This window comes from Misgurnus anguillicaudatus, chromosome 24 (assembly GCF_027580225.2).
Source record: "Misgurnus anguillicaudatus chromosome 24, ASM2758022v2, whole genome shotgun sequence".
Taxonomy (NCBI): domain Eukaryota; kingdom Metazoa; phylum Chordata; class Actinopteri; order Cypriniformes; family Cobitidae; genus Misgurnus; species Misgurnus anguillicaudatus.
Genome location: NC_073360.2, coordinates 45,360,001 through 45,384,972, shown reverse-complemented (window position 1 = coordinate 45,384,972; position 24,972 = coordinate 45,360,001). Strand labels below are relative to the sequence as shown.

The window sequence follows — 24,972 nt, the reverse complement described above, 5'->3', positions numbered from 1 at the left end:
AGATGCTTTTTCTTGATGAGCAAAACGGCCCAAAAAAATAAGTCTAGTTTTTAGACCAAAAATATCAAATTTAAAGGGATAGTTCGGCCAAAAACGATATTAAACCCATGATTTACTCACCCCCAAGCTGTCCGAGTTGCATATGTCCATCGTTTTTCAGACAAACACATTTTCGGATATTTTAGAAAATATTTTAGATATTTCTGTTCATTAAATGTTATGTTACGGGGTCCAGCAATAGTCCACGACCTTCAAGTCCAAAAAAGTGCGTCCATCCTTCACAAATTAAATCCAAACGGCTCCAGGATGATAAACAAAGGTCTTCTGAGGGTAATCCGTGCGGTGTTTTTGTAGAAATATCCATATTTAAAATGTTATTAACTTTATAAACTAGCTTCCGGTAGCGCCGCCATTTTGGAGTGATGCGCATTCAGGATGAGCGCTTACGCAGCATACAGCGGTTTCTCTGCTGCTGCTCTGTCCCCCGCCCTCCGAATTTGTCATAAGTCACTAAGAAAAGTGCGTACACTACGCTAATACTCTCTCCTGAGTCTAAGATGGCGGCGCTACCGGAAGCTAGTTTATAAAGTTAATAACATTTTAAATATGGATATTTCTACAACAACACCGCACGGATTACCCACAGAAGACCTTTGTTTATCATCCTGGAGCCGTTTGGATTTAATTTGTGAAGGATGGACGCACTTTTTTGGACTTGAAGGTCGTGGACTATTGCTGGACCCCGTAACATAACATTTAATGAACAGAAATATCTAAAATATTTTCTAAAATATCCGAAAATGTGTTTGTCTGAAAAACGATGGACATATGCAACTTGGACAGCTTGGGGGTGAGTAAATCATGGGTTTAATATCGTTTTTGGCCGAACTATCCCTTTAAGTGATTTTGTGCATGAAACAAGCAAGGGAGTCTGCCCTTGGGGTAAGCAAATTTTTCTTAAATTTTTTCTTGAATTTAGTGTTTGAGAAAGATGTTCAAGATTTTTTGCTTGCCCCATTGGCAGATTTTTTTGCTTGTTTTGTGCACTAAGGACTAGACTTGTTTTCTTGGGTCGTTTTGCTCATCAAGAGAAAGCATCTTAATTTAATAATTTAATAATCTTTTTTCTGAAAACAAGACAAAAATACAAAGAAAATATTTTCTTGAAAATCATATTTGCAGTGCAGGTAACAAATAAAATAAATAAAATAAATTCAAATATTTTTTTTCACTTTAAGAATAAAACGTTTAATTGGTTAAATGCTATCAAAAATATTTAAGCCAATTAATAATATTTGTGTATTTTGATTTCATATAAAATTTCCATCCATTTGGATTACATGCTTTTTTATTTGAACAAACTAATAAACTATATATGAAAAACAAGCAAAAAATCTGCCAATGGGGTAAGCAAATTCTTCTAGAATTTTTCTTGAATTTAGTGTTTAAGAAAAATTTTCAAGATTTTGAAAATTACTTGTTTTAAGTATAAACCTCTTGATTTTCATCATTTATTTCAATAACAAGACTTGGTATCTTGGGCCACTTTGCTTACCAAGTAAATGTATCTCAATTTGAGAATTTTCAGAGATTTATACTAAAAACATGACAAAAATATTAAGTAAGACATTCATTTTTGTAGTACATTATGGTGATAAGTGTTTACTTTAGTTGGGCTATTTCAAAGCCTTAAAGTGTTGTTGTTGTTTTTTTTTTGGGGGGAGGGGTGTTGTAATGTGTAACATATACACATTACAACAGCCAAAAAAACTGAAGGTTAAGAAATCAAAGGTCAGTAGCCAAACTAAAGCAAACACTGTTCACCATAATGGTAACGAAATATTTTCAATAAAACATCAACATCTAACAGAATTGAAGCCAAACTTGGTGTTTCTAATGAATTTAAAACATTGGATTTAGTAATACTATTACATAAATGTTATTTGTACTTGTTTAATATAACTGACACATATCAATCACATAACGTTTATTATACTAGTCAACATTTGAAGTGGATCAAAACCTTTCCTAAAAGTTGTCTTAGAACCAATACCCATTACCCGTTCTTGTCTTAGGACAACTTTGATAAATGTTTTTGATCCACTTCAAATGTTGACTAGTGTAGTTTGTTTAGATAAAAAAAAGTATGTAATCGAAATGGATGAACATTTTATATGAAATCAAAATATATAAATCATATTAATTAGGCAAAATATTTGTTTGAGTGATAGATCGAACTTTCACTTTTACAGTCATAATTGTGAGTGAATCTCACAAAAAACATCATAAATTAGTGACATAAAAAGTAAAAAATCTTAATGCTTGTAAAAAAGCTTCATTTTCTTAATGCAAAATCTATGATGTCACCCCTAAATCAACTATGACCTGAAGACTTCTTGAGAGTTTTAGTGAGCCATCATGTTGATGTAAAGTAAACTACTGAAGGTTTATACAACACAACTCAGTGCAGTGAAACTACTGAACGTCTTAAAATCCAAACCTTCAGAGCACAAAAGATCCCTGCTGTTCGCTCTGAATGGTTTAGGAATAAACTTTTGTGTTTGATGATAAATATTTGAGGAGTGTAAAAGAGCTCATGTAAAGAGAAACTGCAGGATTTCTATCTTTGAGCCTTTCAGTTTTCTGATGTCTGCTGTATAAAATATTTAAAACAAACAAACTTGTGCTGGCAGTGAACTTGAAACTCATTTTGATGCTTTTCTTATGAAGTCTATTTCTGCATTAGATATTAATTTCATAATAAGAGATTTGCTATTGTTTTGTGCAATAAGTGGTTCTTTCTTCACCTCATGATGTGTACATAACAGCCATTTCTAAATTATTACTTTTACACGCAACTTTATTTGATCTATTTTCTGGTATTTCTACACGTTTGTACCTGTACGTGAAAGTAAATAACATCGGATTCGTTTGTTTTTGAATGAACTCTCATTCTCTAGTGCCAATCACGTAACACACAGACTTCTGATGTAAATATGTTTCTGAATATTTCAGCTGAATCCAGGGATTGTCATTAGGAGTTATTATCAGCGTTCCCTTTACTAAGAGCCTGGAGAAGAACATCCAGGAAACATCAACATAAACAACTTGCTGCATTTTATCCTGTCTGAATTATTGTTTGTTCAGATCTCCATTACTGATGGTCTGTGGTTTATATGGTGATAAATACAAAACATCTGTGTAGATATTGTACAGGTTGAACTGTGTCTCTTACACATGTCAATGAATTAGACATTATGAAAGAACAATGAGAAAATACTTTTTATCCAAATAAATGTCTTCAAATGGCTGCTTTTGCTTTGCTGTCTCAGTGGAAACAAACACAAATGTATTTCTCATATTGATTTTAATCCACACTGTAAAAATAAATACTTTAAAATTGTTTAAATGACATAAGAACAATAAGAAGTATATGAGCACCGGTGCACCATCATAAACACACATCAATAATATTGCAAACAATTCAAGGCTTCTGAAAAACAACACATTTTTCAAGGCAAAAAATGACTTTCTTACTTGGATATTTCTACTGAAAACAAAACAAAAATGCAAGAAAATTTAATCAAGATGTATTTTCATGATAATCAAAATTATCTAAAAAATTAAGTTTATATTTTAGACAAAAAATATGTTTCTGTAGATTTGTGCTTAAAACAAGCAAAAACATTATTGCTTGTTCTAAGCACAAATTCACGTAAATTGTATATTTTTAATTCTTAGGTCATTTTGCTCATCAAGAAAATGCATCTTGATTTAAGAATTTTTTGAGATATTTCTACTTAAGACAAACATACTAAAAAGAAAGTCATTTTTGCAGTGCTGTTTCATATCATATAAACATAACATGACTTACTTTAATGAATCTAACATTGTTGAACCCTGTTTCATCACTTTATCATTCAAGCAAACTGAATATATAACATAGACCAAACCTTAGCAAACAATAATCCAATTTTGGAATGAAGAAAAATAAAACTTTTATATATGAAAGATTAAAAAAGTAAAGTAAAATAATAAAATTTCAAGAGAAAAGCAGGAATTATTAACTGAGGTAGATCAGACGTCACACATTATATTCTCATATACAATTCAGCTGCATCATCATTATATTATCTATATGATAAAACTTTACTATTACTGATGTGTGTGGATTACAACAACTGGCCAAATACTTAAATAAATCATATTTAAATAAAAACATCAGACTGTCACCTAACCTACAGATTACTATGAGAAATCTCATATTATTTGAATCATGATTCACTGAGACATCATTATCAGTTTATTTCACCTGTAAACCATCAGATTTATTTTAATCAATATCACATACTGCAAAAAATGTCCTTCTTACTTTGTATTTTTGTCTGGCTTTAAGTACAAATATAAAAAAAATCTTAAATTAAGATGCATCTTCTTGATGAGCAAAATTACCAAGTCTAGTTTTTAGACAAAAACATCATGTTTGAAGCACATATTCACTTAAATAAGCAAATAAAAATAATAAATTGGTGGTGAGATTCAACGGGGCTTAATTCTAAACAAATTCAAGAATTTTTTACCCCATTGGCAGATTATTTAAAGCACAAATTTACTTAAATTGTATATTTTCGTGTAAAAAAAACTTGACTTATTTTCTTAGGTAGTTCTGCTCATTAAGAAAACTCATCTTGATTTAAGAATTTTTACATATTTCTACTGAAAACAAGAAAGTATTTTTTTTGCAGTATATATGGCTCAGTGTTGTGCAAAAATAACCACAGTCTTCCTTTAAAACCAAAATGAAAAGTGTAAAAGTCAAGAGCTCAGCTCATGGTGGTAAAATACGCAGAATTTTCATAAAAATAATATCCCAAAAACGATAAACTTATTGGTAAAATTGTCTGTGTGTATAAATGAGATGACAGCCGTGTGTTGTTGTTCTGTTAGATGTTAAAGTGTCAAAACTCCCAGTTGATCTGATCACAGCGCAGTGATGTCTGCAGCGAGCGCATGTCTTTAAGCAGACGCAGACTGTCTCGGCTGCGTTCACCTGGTTTCGATGTGACCTGTACCGGTGTAGCCGAACGGCCGCGAGTCGATACTGTCGTCGTGACTTTAACCTCGCCGTCAGCCGAAAAATTCCTCTGTTTACCATACTGTCTCCTCAACTTCTCCAGCTGAAACACAGAGACAGACAGAGAGATCAATGAACCTTCTTAATCTGTAGATAGAATAACTCTTTCAAGCCAGCACCAGCATTTTTTATGATTTTCACAAAAGTTTAATGCCTTCCAGAAAATGTTCTAGTTTTAATTTATAAACATACAATATATCAACAAAACAAAACAAAATTTTGAGCAAAAAGGTGAAATAATTGCATTTTTGTAAAGGACTTTGGTTAGAGATCAGATTCAGAGCGATCATCAAAACATACACAGAGTTTTTACTGGTTTTGAATCAGTGAATGCTTCAGTGTTTTATAAGTTGTGCAAGCATGACACCTAGTGGATAATAGTGGAAATATGGATTGCCGTAAAAACTCGTCAATGGCGGGGAAAGAGTTAAATACTGTTCTCTGTGTGTGTGTGTTACCTGTGTTTGGTGTCGACGGACTTTAGCGATCTGTTCCCCTTTACTCTCCATTCTCTTCACAAGAGTTTCCATCTCACGCTCCAAATCCTGCCGCAACCGATCTGAACTACAAGTCTGGATCTGTCTAGCCAACTCCTGATGCTCACTGACCCACATGCAATAAACACACAAGACTTTTTGTGATTTTTTAGCTCAAAATACCCCACAGATAAGTTATTATAGCACGTTAACATTTCCACTGTAGGTGTGAGCAAAAATTTGCTGTTTTTGGGTATTTCCTTTAAAATGCAAATTAGTTGATAATACAAACACTGATCACCATAATGGCGGTTTATTAGCCAAATTTCAATTAGCTATTTTTTCACATGGTTTACCAAAACTAAGTTACTGGGTTGATCTTTTTCATGTTTTCTAGGTTGATAGAAGCACTGGGACCCAATTATAGCACTTAAACATGAAAATAGTCAGATTTTCATCAAACTAAGAGCGTGTCTGAATATTAAAGTGAAGAATATGATGCACAAACACTCACAAGCTCATGTGTCCAAACTCATCCTGTAACATCAACAGTAAATCAGACAGCTCTTCACTGCTCGAAGAGGCGGAGCTACCGCTGGACCGATGGCCTGACCTGCCTCTCTCATTGGTGGAGCCTCCAGCCAGATTAGCGTGTCCAAGAACACGTTCATTACATAGCTGAGGATGATGCTGCTTCATGAGATGAAGAACGTGTTGAACGTTTGCACGAACAGAATGACTTGAACCGGTCGACTGAAGAGAGAGAGAAAGAGAGAGAGAGAGTCAATCACTTCAGAGTATTAGGTGAACACAAACAGTGTTTGTAAACAGTACATTACCGTTCCTGTCACAAACGGCACATCTCCTAAACTCAGTCTATAATGTGGCTGTGAATGAGACGAATGTTTCTGCAAAACAAACAAAGATGATTCAGAGAGTCATTCAAACACATCAAAGATGAAATAAAGAGCAATCATTCATTTATTCACCTTCTGCTTTTTGACTTTAGTGGATTTATGTGGACGTGGAGAGACTGACTGAATGAGGATGCGATTGGCTTCAAGACCTGTCTGCAACTGACCACAGATCAGACAACACATTTAACATCAGACAGACAGCACAGATAAAAGACAGATTAACAGACAAAGACCTGTGCTGCTTTATCCTGCACCAGTTTCCTCTGATGTTCCTCCTCTTGTAATTTTCTCTCCAGGTCTCTGATTTTCTTCTCGGCGAGCGTCTGTGTCTCTGTCAGTCTCTGATACTCCTGCTCCAAAACATCTAACTTCAGGAGCTTCCTCTGAACATCTGTCTGCTCCACCGAACCCAACCGCTCCAGAGACGCCTGCACAACACACATCAATATACACACACGTACAGATTACCTGTCAGGATATCCACAAAAAACTGCTCATTATTTTCATACCTGTCGTCTGAGAACAGCACTTCTGTCTGATTCAGTGTTTCTCAGGGTCTTCCTCATGTGATCCAAGCGTCTCTCCAGACGAGAACATCGACTCTCAGCCGCAGACAAGTGACACAACAGCTCTGCAGAGAGAGACAGGTGTGAAAGTGAGACAGGACACTTTTACTTTATGTGCAAAGTAGACAGCAAGGCATCTCAACATTACTGTGGGTTTATAAGCACACACAGACGTACAGTGACTGACCGTGAGTCTTTGGTTCTTCATCAGTTCTGCTGTGTTGTTGTTTCTCATGAGTATTAAGTGAATGTGTTGATTCTCTGGAGAGTCTCTGGAGTTTCTGATGAGCGTCATGGCGTTCAAGCTCAAGACTGTGAATCTTCTCCTGCAGATTCTTCAATGCTGAAATAATTGCTACACGCACATACACATGTGGCCATCAGTAAAAATCCCTGATCTCTTCTTCACGTGTTACACATAGGGTTGCAAAATTCCAGGAATTTTCAAGGCTGGACACTTTCCATGGGAATGAATGAGAATATTTGGGAATTAAAAAACTGGGAATTTGAAAAAAATTCAAAGTTAACATAATTTTGTGAAAAACAAGATGATTTAATCCAATTTTAGTTGAATTTCTCCCCTTCACATTCCTCATTCACATGCACACTGTTTACAGAATGAGGCCACACCCCCTGCATGTACTTCCATTCTTACATAACATGCACAGATCATTTTGTAAATCCTAAATAATGTCAACATGTACAGTACTGTGCAAAAGTCTTATATCACCTTCACCAGCTTTGTTGTTTTAGCAAAGTTTATTACACGGCTCTCTGGAATGCTTGATTCTGATTGGTCAGTTGAGACATTTGCAGGTTCGTTCTTTTCAAATAATAACCGCTCCAAAATAATAACGCATAGCCGGACTACTTGTACGAGTAAAATCGCTCCGCGCCATATAAAGATCAATAAAGATTACCTTTTGGCGCCATCTTGTGACAAAGACTGGAACATTTTGACATTCATTTTAACATGTACGGAAAAAACAAAACATTTAAACAGTGGATAGAAGAACGAACAACGACAAGACACAGACAGCTTACTGATACTGAACTTGACAAAATAGAGCATGACAGCTACGAAGCCAACACCAAAAAAAAAAAACAGAATGGGCATTAAAACTTCTCAAAGACTGGCTAAAACAAAAAAATGGAGACAGACAAGTATGAAGCAGAGGATCTTAATAAGGTATTACGAATTTACGATCATTTTATGCATCTGTGCAAAGTTTCGCGGAAGGATAAAAATGTTAATTTAAAACAAATATGCCAATATAATGTTTCAAATTCATATTCATGTCCAGTTTTTTTCTTAAGTGGCAAGTAGCCGTGTAATAAGCGGGATAATGTAGAGGCAGCCGGTAGTTATTGGGAAATAAGCCCCTTTAGTGTGATACAAGACCCTCCGCTTCGCGTCGGGTCCTGATCACACTGTCGGGGCTTATTTCCCAATAACTACCGGCTGCCTCTACATTATCCCTTACTTAATGTACATCCATATTTATTTTTCACTATTTTTAAGATACAAGAAACACAGGTACACAAAATTAAAAATTTTCAAAACTACATGTCTTCTTTACATATTTGCATGTTTTTACACTGTAAAAAATGACTTTATTACTTAGTATTTTGTCCTGTTTTCAGTAAAAAAAATATCTACAAATTCTTAAATCAAGATTCATTTTCTTGATGAGCAAAATGACCTGACTAGATTTTAGACAAACAAATATACAATTTAAGTAAATTTGTGCTTAAAACAAGCAAAAAAAATAATAATCTGCCAATGCGGGAAGCAAATTTTCTTGTTTTTTCCTTGAATAAGAGGTTTAAGAAAAATGTTTAAGATTTTTTTCTTACCCCATTTGCAGATTTGTTTTGCTTGTTTTATGCACAAATTCACTAAATTGTATATTTTGTGTATAAAAACTAGACTTATTTTTGTTTAGGTTATTTTTTTTGCTCATCAAAAAATGCATCTTAATTTTAAATATTTAGATATTTGTACTAAAAACAAGACAAAAATACTAAAAAGAAAAAAAATGTATGCAGTGCACGTAATTACACTGAAAAAATGATTTTCAAGGAAAAAATCTTAGTATTTTTGTTTTGTTTTTAGTAAAAATATCTAAAAATCCTTAAATTAAGATGCTTTTTCTTGATGAACAAAACGACCCAAGAAAATAAGTCTAGTTTTTAGATCAAAAATATCAAATTTAAGTGATTTTGTGCATAAAACAAGATAAAAAAAATCTGCCAATGGGGTAAACAAAAAATCTTGAATTTTTTTCTTAAACAATAAATTCAAGAAAAATTTGCTTACCCCATTGGCAGATTTTTTTGCTTGTTTTATCACTTAAATTTGATTTTTTTGGTTTAAAAACTAGACTTATTTTAAGAATTTTTATATACGTTTTACTGAAAACACGACAAAATTACGAAGAACATTTTTTCTTGAAAATCATTTTTTGCAGTGTACATTAATGTGTTTAAAACTTTCTTGTGCTGTGTGTAAGCTAGTGTGCAAAAACATTGTAAAGACAAATAAACTGACTGACAAAACATTTAGATGTGATCATTAAAAAAGTAGCCAAAAGTTTAGACACATTACTTTTATTAATGTTTTTAATAGAAGTCTCGTATGCTCATTATTCCTGCCCTTATATCAAATTCATATTAGAATGATTTCTAAAGGACTTTTAATCAAATAAATCCAGACTTGATGAGTTTAAGTATCACATTTCTTCAAATTTTGTATTACCTTGCATGCATGTCTGCTTATAACCAAACTAAATATTTGTTTATGTTTTTATATTATATAGTACTTTATATAAATGTCCATAAATTTCAATATATTCCCGTAAATTCTCGTTAAGTTTCCAATTTAGAATATTTCCAAAATTCCCCAGATGAAATTGCCATGGCAAGTTTCCAGAAATTTACCATAAACTTTCCACCCCTTTGCAACCCTATTAACACTTCCTGCATTTGTCCAGTAGATGGAGCACCTGACCACCAACATAAACAGCCAATACATTTAATGTGTACAATTACAACATTACACTTCAATAAAAATGAGTGTTTCTACTGATGAATATTTATTGAATGAAGGTTGAACTCATGAAAGGAAAGTGTCTCTGGATATCTGTATGTTTCTACAGCTGTCGGGTTTGTGTTTATAGTGACACATCAGCAGCGCACTATACTGAGAGAAGACATTATGATGAATTATTGATAAGTAAATGTGACAGCTGTCACTGGATCATCATTCACTCTCTATAGGAATGAGCAATGTTAGTGTCAGGTGTGTGTGAGTGAGATATCACATGTCACAGATTACAAGACACCATAACAACAACCTAAGACGCAGTCACCTGTGTGTGTGTGTGTGTGTGTGTGTGTGTGTGTACCTGCACCACTGCTCTCAGGAAAAGCTTTCACAGTTTTATGTGAGATGGGTCTGGTTGTGTTAATGAAGGGTCGTCCCGATGGATATTCAGTATAAGAGGGCAAAGACAAACTGTCAGACATCACTCGACCACTGGAGGGCGCCACTCTCAGATCCTCCTGTACATAACATAAACACACACATTACCATTTATGCATTTTTTTTATTAAATACGACCTTAAATGCATTACACATTTTTTTTAAGTATAGGTGTTGACTGGGTTCAAACTCGTGACCTTTTGCTGTTTTTCGCTAAGAGTTTGAGGTGATATTTTTGCAGACTTCTTATGATAATACTGAGGACTTCTACATCTATCATAAATGACACGGATATTTTACTTTAATTTAGTTTTTTGTGCCAATTTACACTGACTAACTTACTGTCGTGTGCAGAGATCTTCAACCTTTGTTTTGTTTCATTGTTTGAATAACAGAATCGGGACTAACGTTATTGAGTTTATTAATCCAGAGATTAAAATCAATTTCAGTTATAACATAATACAATTTTAACATTGCAAATTTAATAACAATTGGTATAATGTATGCAACACATGGCGTTATGTTAATGGTTCAATAAAACATATTTTTTATGGAAAGTGCGTGAAGTGTTTCTGACGTAAGTTATTTAACTTACCTGCTTTCTTTCTGCTGAGGTTTTAAAATCCGTCTCCATTAAAACGCGTCTTTACTCAATAAACATACTGCATGTCATTAAAATTACATTTTATAGGTTTAATTTTGTGTTTCTGAATTTGTTAGTTTCACAAACAGGAAACAAAATACAAGCGCGCAAAATCGAGCGTGTGGGAAGTCAGCGATTGCAACATCCGGATCTTGTGACTTCAAAATAAAAGTCGTGCATCATACAGCTTAAAATTACACGTTATGTATAAAATATTTTTGTTGAAAACACATCGTATTAGTATTTTATACATAGTATATATTTTAAATAATGAATTGTACTTTGCGAAACATTTTAAAACTCAGATTACTGTACGGAAGCGACTTCTACAAACTCTAAATTACACATTGAGTTTAATTTACATCTTTCACAGACATTACATACTTACTTGTTTGAGTCTCGTCATGAAATGAACATGTAGTTGTAGATATTCATATTTATTTACCGTAGTTCAAGTTTTGCCACAGTAATGATCTCTTCTCTAAAGCGTTGCTATGTTTTAAAGTTGGTTAGCAACTGAGGGGAAGTGACGAAGACATCAAATTAAAGTTACTAGCCAAAATATGCAATTGATGAAACACACGAATAAGACCTTAAATAAATAAATAAAAATAATAACAAATTATGTTTGAATATCTGTCTATGCAATGCTATAAATAAGTGAAAAGATTTGTCAGATGTAATTTATGGCTTCTGTTTTATTCCACATGTAATGATGGAGAATTCAGTGTTTTGCACTTTGTCACTAAACAGTAAGTATATGTAAGTTGGTATATTATATACATGTTCAGACTTTTTAACAGCAAACATGCTTTATTTGACCTGTACATCTTTTTAAGTTTCATATAATTCATCTGTACAAATTTCATCTTTTTCCTCCTCAATGGGCAAAGACTTTATACAAAATAAAAGTTTTATAGTAATATCCTGCGTTGTTTCCGTCACATGAAGAGACTGTAGATCCATAAATATTTGTTTGGATTTAACGACAACAACAAAAATAATTCAAATGTAAAATTAAAATTCAGCCCTGAAAATGTTTTACACAAACATTCACATCCAATAACAAGTCAGGCAAACATGAGCACAAACATCATAAACCTGCGGAGTCTCTTAAAGGGGACATTTCACAAAATATTTTTTTTAAAGATGTAAAGAAGTCTTTGGTGTCCCCAGAGTACATACACTGCAAAAAAATGACTCTCTCACTTAGTACTTTTGTCATGTTCTCAGCAGAAACATCCAAAAATTCTCAAATCAAGATGCTCCTTCTTGATGAGCAAAATGACCCAAGAAAATAAGTCTAGTCTCAAGACAAATAATATACAATTCAAGTGAAATTGTCCTTAAAACAAGCAAAATTATCTGCCAATGGGGTGAGAAAAAAAAATGTGAAATAAGATTTCTTTTTTCTTAAACACTTAATTCAAGTAAAATTTTCTCACCCCATTGGCAGTCACCTTTGCCCGTCCCAAGCACAAATCCACCCAAATTGTACACTTCTTTGTCCAAAAACTAGTACCATTCTCCTCGGTCATTTTGCTCATCAAGAAAATACATCTTGATTTAAGAATTTTTAGATATTTCTACTGAAAACAAGACAAAAATACTAAGAAAGTAATTTTTTGCAGTGTATGTGATGTTTTAGCTCAAAATACCATATAGATAACTTATTATAACATGTTAAAACACTTTGTAAGTAATGCAAACACTGATCGCCATAATGGTGGTTTGTTGAAATTAAACTCAATTGTTTTGTCAATTATTTTTCTCTTCTCTCTCTCTCTCTACACTAAATGGCAGTGCTGTGGTTGGATAGTGCAAATTATGGTGTGGTATTATTAAAATAAGATTCCTTTCTGACATCACAAGGGGAGCTACATTTCAATGAGCTATTTTTGCAGATGCTTGCAGATAATGGTTTACCAAAACTAAGTTATTGGGTTTATCCTTCTTACATTTTCTAGATTAATTAAAGCACTGGGGACCCAATTATACCACTTATACATGTAGTCAGATTTTCATGATATGTCCCCTTTAAAGATTTTAAAGGAATGAATGTGAAACAGCAGTGGTTGTCAACCAGGTTTACATTTAACAATGAACCTCATCAGAACAGACCTGAGACACACCGGAGAGAACATCTGTTGTACACTCCATCTCTTCATATCACATCCAATCAGATACACAACAGAATAAACACACGGGGGCATCATGAAATCAACATATGGTTTGTCTTTTCTCAGCATTAGATCAGATAAAAACACAAAACTGCTCTGACAAAACATTTCATATCAAAACACATCAGCATGCCTACAACACAGAGCTCTCTCTCTCTCTCATGCACGCGCACACACACGCACGCACGCGCGCGCGCACACACAAAAGTCATCCAAACATCTGTGTTCATTCATACACAACTCCAACAAGAATCAAAATGTGGGTTTTACACAATATTTCACATAATTATCATCAGCCATTAATTGAATTAAATAACACAATATGTCTCAGAATAGAAAAATAAACGAATATCTAAAACGAATCCATGTAACATATGGCACACGAGAAGCTTACCGATAAAGTGTATAGCTTGAATGCACTTTAAATGGCTTTGGATAAAAGCGTCTGACAGATGCATGAATGAAAATAAAGGTTAAGAGGAAATGCATTTGCTTTCAGCATGTTTGGTCTTTGTTCACTATTCAAGTGCTGTAAACATCAAACAGCATCACAGTTTTATGGTGTATGGTGATGCAGTATGCCGTAAATGAAGGTCGAGTGAAGAGAAGGTCCAGGGGTCAAAGGTCACCAGACAGCACATTTGTTGACGGGATGCATTGGTGAACCTCTGGGACAATGAAACACACGAGCAAACTCTTCAAACTGAGAAACGCTGCCAATAACCCTGCAAAGAAACATTATAAGACTGATGTCAAGCGTCATATTCAATCACAGCGCTTTAGACGGCTTTACTGTGTGTGTGTGTACCTGTAGTGTTCAGGAGCGTGTTTATCTGTCAGAAGCTGAAGATAAATGGACTGAGATCGTCTCTTCATACACCAGTTCTGTCACAATAAACATTAAAACATAACTTTAGTCAAGCAGGATTTTGGACAGAAGGATTTAAAAGGGTCATGAATAATAATGTTCAGCTTTGCTCTGATTGGCTGTTTCTCAGAGCAGCTCCTTCAGTAGCTCTATGTGTGAACTATTCCTTTTTTAACAAGAGTGAGTGAGCTTTATGAGTGAAACGTTTACTGTTTAAAGATTAATACAATTAAAGGGTTAAATAATGTAATGGTAAGAGATGGGTCTGTGTACCTGAGCAAACGCTATGAAGAACAGCTGCTCATGTGTGTACTTCAGACCTGGAAGAGGACGCTCTGGACCATGATCTCGAATCCACTTCTGATAGGCCTACAGACAGAGAGAGACAGATTTATGTTTAGATTTAGTTTAACAGATCTCTCTATGAGGACAGTGTTGTATTAGTGAAGCATTAGTTGGCACTTACATAATACGACAACTTCAGTCCACCCAGATCAGCGATGTTCTCGCCCAGTGTCAGCCGCCCGTTCACCTAACACACACAGATCAGACACACACATCAGTCACAGTGCACATTCACACATCTGTATGTATGTTTGTGTGTGTTTCTGTACCCTTTGGTTATAGACGGTGAAGTTGTCATATAGTTTAATGATACATTCGGCTTTCTTCTGAAACTTCCTGTATGATTCTTCTGTCCACCACTGCTTCAGGTTACCATAGCGATCATACTGACCACCTATCAGCATAAAGGAAAAGGTCACATGACTCTACATCATATCATGATCTGCACTGAAAAAAAAAGATTCATTGAATTGAATCAATTTTTTTTAAGGTAAGTGGTTGCAATCAATTTATTTAAGCTACATTTAAACAAAAAAGATTAGTAACGTAAAATAAAATATAAAACTTTTGTTTAAATGTAGCTTAAATAAATTGATTGCAACCACTTTCCTTAAAAAATTGATTAAATTCAATGAATCATTTTTTTCAGTGTGATGTGCTTTGTTCATGTTGACTAGTTGTACAGTATTTGTACAGTATTGTCATCATTTTAATAATAATTCATATAGGAAAGCTTGATGGATTGACTTTAACCATACACTTTACTTTTACTCTCCAAAGAACTTCAATACTGCAAAAAATGACTTTCTTTTCACTGAAAAAAAAAAAAGATTCATTGAATAAATTTATTTAAGCTACATTTAAACAAAAAAGTTTAAAAGTTTAAAAAAAGTTTAAAAAGTTACTTTACTAAAAAAGATTAGTAAAGTAAAATAAAATATAACACTTTTGTTTAAATGTAGCTTAAATAAATTGATTGCAACCACTTACCTTAAAAAAAATGATTAAATTCAATGAATCATTTTTTTCACTGTACTTAGTGTTTTTGTCTTGTTTTCAGTAAAAATATCTAAAAATTCTTAAATGAAGATGTATTTTCTTGATGAGCAAAATGACCTAGAAAAATAAGTCTATTTTAAGGCAAAAAAATATACAAATTAATCGAATTTGTGCTTAAAACAAGCAAAAATCTGATAATGGAATTAGAAAAAAATTCTTGAATTAAGTGTTTATGAAAAAAGTGAACTAATTTCAAGAAAAATTTTCTTATTCCATTGTCAGATTTTTTGGGCTTGTTTTTGCACTAATTCACTTTAAGTTTATATTTATTGTCTAAAAACTAGACTTATTTTCCTAAGTCATTTTGCTCATGAAGAAAATACATATTAATTTAAGATTTTTATTTTTATTTTTACTAAAAACAAGACAAAAATACTAAGTAAGAAAGTAATTTTTTGCAGTAAAGGAATAATTGACAGTAGGCCATTGGATTTGAAAATAATATTTTGAAATATTTCAACAGACGGTCAATTATTCTGCTTATACTATGTTTTTTTCAGTATTCATGTATAATTTGTTCTAGTTTTATATGATCAGGAATAAAGCAATGACAAAACTCAACAAGCATGCAACAGTTTATTTACTGTATTCATTTTCTTCTCTGTTGAATAATTGTATTAATTATTTTTAATTTATTTTTTTGCCTACCACACGTATGCTTAATTTGTTGAAAGTAAATAAATCTGTTATCTCAGTTAAACTTGTGATATTGAACTGTAATGCCATCTACAGAGACAGACCTGTAATTACTTCATAGGTGTGCATTCACTGAAAAATATGCCACCCTGTTTCCATCACCATGATTTTATGCACATTTTAAAGTAAAAATCCCTTAATTCACAAAAAAGTTTTTATGATCGCTTGGTGTTTTTTGCAAAAAAGAGTAAATGTGAATAATTGGAGATGGAAACGCATTTGCTAAATGACTTGATGACTTGATCATCTAGATGTATCAGCTGTCGTTGTCTTTATTATAAATGGCGCTCAATGCCATTGCAATGCCCTTGCTGCTAGTGCCTGCATAAAAAACTCAGCATTCCTTCTTAAGTTGGCAATTACAAGCAGCACTTCAAATAAATTAATAACTTGCCCCATCATGACTACATTTTCTAAGTGTGCCTTGTTTTAGTTACTGTTGATTACTAGGTTACCAATACCACCATAATTCGCTTAAACAACTTGTTGGAAATTCTTGTGCAAATTTGATAAAGATTCGCTTCACGTTTGAATGGAAACCCAAGCATTAAACAACCACATGGTATACATTTTAATAATAATCTAAAATGAATAAAATATGTCACCCCAGTCGTCGTATCCGTGCGTGAGCTCGTGTCCAACGATCGCACCAATTCCTCCGTAATTCAGTGACCTAAAGAAACCCGACAGAATAAAACATGTCAATAAACATCACAGATCTTTTGCTATAATATCTTGTGTTATAATATTCCTCATCTGTATGTTGTATCTAAAGCTGTTTATCTTCACATGCAGTGTCGAGCTGTGATCAGCAGGAGGCAGCAGAGAGCTGAACCATCAACACAAACTCCTTTAACAGCCCTTTTAAAAACCTCCTAAAGATTATACGGCTATAAATGACATACTTTAGTAATTAGACTTTACATCACATCAATTTGTTCTGCTCAGAGAGAAAAAACAGCCCAGATGAAATTGATCATTATAATTCACCCTTAAACTGTGTGTGTGTGTGTGTGTGTGTGTGTGTGTGTGTGTGTGTGTGTGTGTGTGTGTGGTCTAAACTCTTACTGATATTTGTCTCGTCTAACAGACTTTGTGAAGGGAAATCAATACAAACTCACAGCACCCGTTAACACACAAACACACACAAACGCTCACACACTCCACAAGTGTCATTTTTTCTAAAGACAATATCACATTGATCCCACAGACAGACAGACAGACACGTAGCAGCGCTGGGAAGATGATATATTTATCATTTGTATACGTATAGGATTAGATATAATAACACAAATAGTTCTGGTTCTGAAGTCTGACAAGCCAACTTCCTAAAACCACCTTTACCATGGTAAAATCTGGGTAATGTACAGCAGTATGAAGACGTGTCATTCATTGCAGATTTTTACAACCGTCATGAAGAAGAAAAACTCAAAGCATCTGTGTTTCACAGAAGATGAAGGTTTGTAAGAACATAAAGGTAAACGAGTGAAGGAATCAATCACTGCATTATCTCATGAATCTAGTGTGTGTAATACTGTCTGTTCTCTTAAATGATATCATGTATGTGTGTGATACTCACTGTGGGAATTCTGGATCAAACAGAGTCGGCTGGAGAATTCCTGCAGGGAAAACTAAACACACAGAGAGAGAGTGAGTGAGTGGACGAGCGAGAGGAAAGAATGATGATCTGGTTTAATGGAGTTTCATGTTTATGTCCATCTGTCTGTCTCTCGCTTTTTATTGATCATCAGAGAGGTGTGCTGTTAATCCCCAGACAGGCAAACACAACAATAAACAACAAACAAACAATGCTGGATGTGTGTGTGTCTGAGTGTGTGTGTGTGTGTGAATATTCATGTATGCGATGTACTCACCCATCTGGTTTTTGTTTGGCAGGTAATATGCATTTAAAGCCTGTGGTGGAAGCAGCCACCTGTGGACACACAAACACACGCAAACACACACAGACACACACTCAGTATTCAGTGATTGTTATTTTAATTGTCAAATTTTGTATTTTAATGACAGACACCAGTAGCCAGAAACACACACATCTACGAATTCAGGTGTTGTTTTGCATGTGTGTGAGTGTGTTTAAGTGTGTGTTTGTGTATGTGTACGTGTGTGTGTCTTTAGGCTGTTTTGTATGGATCTAGAGCTCTTGTGTTTTTGCAGATGGTCATTTTTCATTTGTCTGCTCTGATCAGACACAATCTGTCAGTCTGATAACACACTTCAGCCGAATGTCTGATGTTGCTGTTTACATACACATCAGTGCGTTGTGTTGTTTTGTTCACAAATAATCTTCTTTGGTTTGGTTTCATTTATTTGTGTTTTCTATCTATAGTATAAAGACTTTGATTTAATCTCAGTTTAAATGTTATATCTACTGAGGTAAACGTAACAATGTATTTTCCTCACAAAGTGAACAAATGCGACTTTAGTTTTCAACTCATTTTTTAAGTCACATTTTCAGGTTAAAAGTATTTTTATAAGTCAAACATTAGTATTATTTTATTATTTGGCAACCTGAAAATAAACAATGATGTGATATGAGTGATTAAACAGTCTTGGAGGTCATTGCAAAAAATGATTTTCAAGTAAAAAAATTATTTTTGTCTTGTTTTCAGTAAAAATATCTAAAAATTCTTATATTAAGAAGCTTTTTCTTGATGAGCAAAACGACCCAAGACAATAAGTCTACTTTTAGACCAAAAATATCAAATTTAAGTGATTTTGTGAATAAAACAAGCAAAAAAATCTGCCAATGGGGTAAGCAAAAAAATCTTGAACAGTTTTCTTAAACACTAAATTCAAGATAAAATCAAGAAAAATTTGCTTACCTCATTGGCAGATTTTTTTGCTTTTTTATCCACAAAATCACTTAAATTTTATATTTTTTGTTTAATCAAATTATTATATTTTTAGACTTATTGGGTTGTTTTGCTCATCAAGAAAAAGCATTTTAATTTAATAATTTTTTGATATTTTTACCAAAAACAAGACAAAAATATTATGATTTTTTTTCTTGAAAATAATTTTTTGCAGTGTAGAATATCTCTATTTTCTTTGGTCTATTTTTAGACCAAAAATAACACATTTAAGTGATTTTGTGAATAAAACAAGCAAAAAAATCTGCCAATGGGGTAAGAAAAAAAATCTTGAACATTTTTCTTAAACACTAAATTCAAGATAAAATCAAGAAAAATTTGCTTACCTCATTGGCAGATTTTTTTGCTTGTTTTATTCACAAAATCACTTAAATTTGATATTTTTTGTTAAATCAAATTATTATATTTTTAGACTTATTGGGTTGTTTTGCTCATCAAGAAAAAGCATTTTCATTTAAGAATTTTTTTTATATTTTTACCGAAAACAAGACAAAAATATTAAGATTTTTTTTCTTGAAAATCATTTTTTGCAGTTTAGAAAATCTCTATTTTCTTTGGTCTATTTTTAGACCAAAAATAACAAATTTAAGTGAATTTGTGCTTAAACAAGCAAAAAAAAAAAAAAAAAAAAACTGCCAATGGGGTAAGAAAAAAAATCTTGAAATAGGTTTACTTTTTTCTTCAACACACAATTTAAGAAAAACTATCTTACCCCTTAATCACATTTATTTGCCTGTTTTATGCAAAATTCACTTAAATTTGTTATTTATTTTCTTAGGTAATTTTGCTCATCAAGAAAACAAATTTATTTAAACATTTTTTAACTATTTGTACTGAAAACAACACTGTAAACCCGGATAAGTTCTACTAACTCAAAAATTTAATTTTCTTAAGTTTGCAAACTTAAAAGTTTTGAGTACTGACAACTTCAATTCATATAAAACATTTTTTATCTAAACTTAGTTTAAGTCTGATAAAAATTAAATTATATACTTTATGTAACTTAAATTGTAGTAGTAATGTTACTTAAATATTTTGTGGCAATTGATTGCCTTGTTTTTTATAAGTTTCCTGTACTCAAATACTTAACACTTTACAACTTAACAGTACACTGTAAAACATGACAAGTTCAGAGTACTCAAAATATTTAAGTAAACCAACTACAATTTAATTTTTGGATCCGTTGAGCATTGGGTCCATTTTAAAAAGGTTTCGGGTCGGACCTTGAGTTTTCGGATCTAAGTGGAATCATCACAGGACAAACAAACTCATCATTTAAATCACTGAATCAATGACATCACTTCCTGTTTGTTGTTCTGTATGAGCAGCGCATGCATCATTGCGTGTCAGTTATCATGATGACGGCCACTTACGTTGTCTTGTCCACCTCTTTATGGATCTTTTTGACAGAGAGTTTGATGTTGTACTTGATGCTGTTGAGAATATTCTTGAAATACGTCTTCTCACTTACATCAAACTGAAAAGAACAGAGACAGAGCGTTAAAATACAGACCAGAGCACATTCGCTGACTTCTGATTGGCTGCCTGTGCCTCGTACCCCATACTCTTCATCTATGAGCTCGGGCTTCAGCAGATAGTCTGGATAACCAGTCATCACCATCATGTGCTGTAACTGAGACAGAGAAAGAGAGAGAGATTTAACCCTTTCATACCCTATGCTGAAGTCTTCTTGTTTCTCTCGATGTAATCTCACATCTGTCTCATCTTGATATCTCATAAGTCTCACCTTTGTTCTGGCAGCATCTTTGGTTTCTTCATCCATCCAGTCGAGCTCTTGTAGTCTCAGATCTAATGAATGTTTGATGTCCTCCACCAGCTCCTGTACCTGTGAAGGGGCGGAGACGACATGTCAATCAAAAGTCCCCATTAATAAAGTTCAGAAAGTAAAGGTGCTGCACAAATCAGATGTTTAAGGGTTTGTTAAATGCTGTGGAAATCATGTAATGAAATCATTAACACTTGTAATAAGTAAGTGAAGAGAGATTGAGATAGTTCACTCCTTGCTTTAGGGAATAATGCCTTATATTAAGAAGAGATGACTGAATGTGGACGTGCACAAAGATTATTGCTCTTTCATGTATAGTGTATGATGATTTAAGAATGTACACATATAAACACATGGATTTTAATTCAATAAATCTACCTTAAAACATTTTAAATGTGTCACCATGGAAAATGTTACTGCATTCAAGGACAACAACAAAAAAGGCATCTGCAATTATTTTATAGGTAATAAACATGCCTAGAGACACTTAAGCAGACACAACTACACCAAATCACCTTCATGAATTAAACTAAGACTATATTACCTTCAAATAATAGCAGAATATTTAAGTCAACACCCAAACGATCTGTCTGTTCCCCTGTGTGCCATCTTCTGAGTTTATAAAAGCCTAATTACCTGGTAAATTACAACCTTCTTACAACGAAAAGAGAAACCAATTGGCATTAAGCTAAATTAAAGGAAAATATCAATGACTCATTACTCAGTTTTTGGTTTGCTGTCTAAATATGCTTTCATTGACACCACAGAAATAAATAAGGGTTAATGTATAGGCACCAAACCAGTGTGATCAGGACACGACACACAGCTTATTTCACAATAACAACCAGCTGCTTGTGCATTATTCCACTTTTTACATGGTTATTTACCTCATAAGGAACATTAATATATTTATTCCCATAAGGCAAAAAATAAATTTCTTTGGCCAAAAATATGTTTTTTAATATATCCGAAATTGTCACGGCTGGTACACGAGGAAGACGATGGAAAACCCAAACGCAGACTAAAATCAAGAATACTTTAATATATATAGACACACAGAACCAAAACACCCACGAGGGAGTAAAACATTACAATAAACAGACACGAGCACTAACTAACTAACATAAACACTGAGAACACTAAACTACATAAACTTACACAGGAGACCAGGAATACACTCAGGGAACTTGCAGGAAACACAGAAGAATACCAACGCACGGAGGACAGGACAGAAGGGTATTAAATAGGGAGTACTAACAACATACACCTGGAGCTTAATCAAACATAAGGGAGCGGGAAACAATTCACGAACCCTGAGAGAAACGTGGACCGCGGAAGGGCCTGTCACACAACTTTCTCAGGGCAGACACGTACTGTCACAACCTAATCCCTCTCAAACTCGGATAAGACAAGAAATAGAGAGATCAGGTCATGACAGAAATACATTTTGTAGAAAGTAAAGCTTAACTAAATATATTTTTAAATTTGCAAATATATTTAGTTTTTATCTTCATATATTAACATATAGACGGTTTCATCGGACGCATGTGATACACGTCTGGATCCGAACTTTACTTCCGATTTCGTTTTTTTAATGGTCTGACTAGTTGCTAAACTGATCTCTTGAACAAATGCCTCGTCAAAAATAACAAATGTTTTGGTTTCCTTGGTAATCTATGTGTTGTTTTTTTGCTTGTTATATAAATAAACTACGTTTAAAGTACTTTGTTGTTATTTATTATTAGCGGAGTTTACCGGAAGTTACGTGCGGACCGCGACAGCCGCTTGTTTATGTTGTTACTGCTGAAACAGTCTATATTTCAAAATGTAATTCAGAGGCAACAAATACATTACTAATTTTACAATCCATACAGCAAAAAAAAAATTCTGGCCAAAATATAAACATTTGCATTGAATATAAAATTATAAGTATATATTTTTGCAGTTGAAAATATATTAAATTTTAATCTTATCAAACCTGTAATGTTTACTGGTTTGTAGCATAAAAAGTTTTTCTTCCAATGCGATGTGAATGGAAATGCTTTAAATTATATTCATTTTTAAAATATATTTTTAAAAATAGCCAAAAAATATATTGGTTAAAACTATTTCAGTACATATATTTTTGGCCATTTTTTATATTTTAAAAAATTATGTCATATGGGCATTCCACGAGGAAAACCTGATTCCTTTCGGTTTTAAGATAAGACAAAACTTTCAAACGTGGTTTATTCATTTGTAAATATAATGTCATATATGTTATTAAAAGACATATTCATATTTCATTTCTGTGTTATTTTAAACTGTGCCTGTCAAAATGATTTGCAGCTGTGTATTATTAGATTTGAACTGTAGTTATAAAAATTAACCTTGAAATGTTGTGGCTGGCCAATCAGAATCAAGCAGTTTAGAGCGCTGTGTAATCGGAATGTTTAAAAAAGGCCTAATAATTAAAAAAGAGATTAAAATCTTTAAAAAACAGGCAGGATTTTTAGCTCTTAAACACTGGGAAACGTCCGCTGTCTGTGCTAAAACCACTCGTGGGAACCTACATTTTACTGCAAAACTTGCATTTCACTGCAATTTGTATCATATATGTGACAAATAAACACTTAATCTCTCTCAACTTTCAAATACCTACAACCTGAATGGATGCTTTTGATTGTGTTAGGGGCGGGGCCATGCACGGTGGCTTCAGTGTGTCATCAAGCCACTGTTTTAGCCCCGCCCACATACTCCTGAACACAGAAATGTGGAAAAACTGTTTAACGGTTTAAATCCACAATTAAGTACTACATATTTCACAGTGTTAGTAACTTGTTTAATAAATACATTTCTTACATTCATTATGTGTGCAGAAACTTTTCACTCAAACGACTTTACAAGCATTTTAAGCTAAATTAAAGACAAAGATCAATGACTCATTACTCGGTTCTATCATTTTGGTTGGCTGTGTCTAAATGCTTTCATTTGTACCAAATCAATCACTTAACAAAAAGAAATAAAGGTTGTGTTTGCTATGGATTTGTAAAATCATGAGGGTAAAAAAGTGATGACAGGATATTTCATGAACTTTTCTGTTAAACACAAGTTGAAAAGATGAATCTTCCTGTTGTTTCGTGCTGGAAAACAGTGTGAGACCCACAACAATCTGCTCACGTCTGCTCTCGTCTGACAATTTGACTGACGATTTTTACAAATCTCTACACCCCACCACGCAAACCATCTGGGAAAGACATCTCTTTCAAAAGAAAAAAGACTTCATCCATCCATCCATCATTCAAGACCAGCGCCAGAGTCCAGCGGTGATATGAAAGGTAAACACAAATGTTTGTGCCAGCGAAATAAAAGATTGAATGAATTAGACAGAAAATGAAAAGGTGAGACTGAATCAGAGAGAGAGATTAGATGAGAGACAGACAGACTAGCATCAATATTTCTATGGACAGCTTTACCATAAGAAAGAAAATCAGGGGTTTCAAACTTTTTTGTCAGCTAAAACCCCTTTGACCTAAACTATTTATTTACATTTTATGATTTTTTTCATCAACTCATGACCCCCCTGCAATTCTCCCATGAACCACCAGGGGTTCATGAACCCAAGTTTAGGAAACCTGCCCCAGAGGATCTACTCGAGTTTAGATTTAATATCTGAGAATTTTAGGAATACAATCAATAAAAAACATTTAATGAGACCACAGTGAAACTTGCCTTTGCTTTGCTCTTCAGTGAGAAGTGATGTTGAACGAAGAGAGCGCCCAGTGCCATGCCAAAGTGTTTGTTGGCCTGAGTGAGACACAGACGACCCAATTCTAACTGTCGCTCGGTACCGTCGATCTCACGGGAGAACTCGTGGATGGTGCTACGAAATGCTGTAGAGAGATGCTCGCTCAGAGCTGCCACGATGCGCCACAACATATAATTATG

The 24,972-nt window shown here is 33.6% G+C and overlaps 2 protein-coding genes across 6 annotated transcripts in view; both read right to left on the bottom strand.

Annotated features, from left to right (window-relative positions):
• Nucleotides 1–3,350: 3,350 nt before the first annotated feature.
• On the bottom strand, nt 3,351–11,686 carry LOC141349004 (centrosomal protein of 57 kDa-like). Of its 5 annotated transcripts, none has more exons than XM_073862759.1 (10): nt 11,666–11,686; nt 10,501–10,657; nt 7,281–7,448; nt 7,037–7,158; nt 6,761–6,955; nt 6,601–6,686; nt 6,450–6,522; nt 6,125–6,363; nt 5,593–5,737; nt 3,351–5,177 (listed from the first exon to the last, which is right to left on the bottom strand). In XM_073862759.1, exons 2-10 carry the CDS (start codon nt 10,619–10,621, stop codon nt 4,959–4,961), a joined length of 1,368 nt encoding a protein of 455 aa, XP_073718860.1. In that variant the 5' UTR covers nt 10,622–10,657; nt 11,666–11,686; the 3' UTR covers nt 3,351–4,958. The 5 variants fall into 5 exon arrangements, with proteins under 5 accessions (XP_073718860.1, XP_073718857.1, XP_073718856.1 ...); XM_073862756.1 differs by lacking the exon at nt 11,666–11,686 and adding an exon at nt 11,173–11,362 and having other exon boundaries at nt 6,450–6,518; nt 6,600–6,686; XM_073862755.1 differs by lacking the exon at nt 11,666–11,686 and adding an exon at nt 11,173–11,362.
• Nucleotides 11,687–13,578: 1,892 nt separating this feature from the next.
• The window catches only part of LOC129438749 (endothelin-converting enzyme-like 1), a 32,657-nt gene continuing 21,263 nt past the window's right edge, over nt 13,579–24,972 (bottom strand). The window contains exons 8-19 of the mRNA XM_055197636.2: nt 24,757–24,972; nt 21,007–21,105; nt 20,818–20,892; nt 20,633–20,736; nt 18,243–18,301; nt 17,948–17,999; nt 16,974–17,041; nt 14,883–15,007; nt 14,735–14,800; nt 14,542–14,637; nt 14,209–14,285; nt 13,579–14,125 (exon numbers count right to left, since the gene is read on the bottom strand). The exon at nt 24,757–24,972 is cut by the window's right edge and continues 7 nt beyond it. Coding sequence (XP_055053611.2) covers nt 14,026–14,125; nt 14,209–14,285; nt 14,542–14,637; nt 14,735–14,800; nt 14,883–15,007; nt 16,974–17,041; nt 17,948–17,999; nt 18,243–18,301; nt 20,633–20,736; nt 20,818–20,892; nt 21,007–21,105; nt 24,757–24,972 — 1,137 coding nt within the window. The 3' untranslated portion in view covers nt 13,579–14,025. The remainder of the gene's footprint in view (nt 14,126–14,208; nt 14,286–14,541; nt 14,638–14,734; nt 14,801–14,882; nt 15,008–16,973; nt 17,042–17,947; nt 18,000–18,242; nt 18,302–20,632; nt 20,737–20,817; nt 20,893–21,006; nt 21,106–24,756) is intronic.

Bases quoted from the DNA above. Each gene is read 5' to 3' on its own strand.
- LOC141349004 (XM_073862755.1), bottom strand. From the start codon at position 11,211: ATGGAGACGGATTTTAAAACCTCAGCAGAAAGAAAGCAG. The intron at 10,658-11,172 runs GTAAGTTAAATA...TGTTATGTACAG, and splicing joins CCTCAGCAGAAAGAAAGCAG to GAGGATCTGAGAGTGGCGCC. The intron at 6,956-7,036 runs GTATGAAAATAA...TGTGTTGTGCAG, and splicing joins GTGCTGTTCTCAGACGACAG to GCGTCTCTGGAGCGGTTGGG.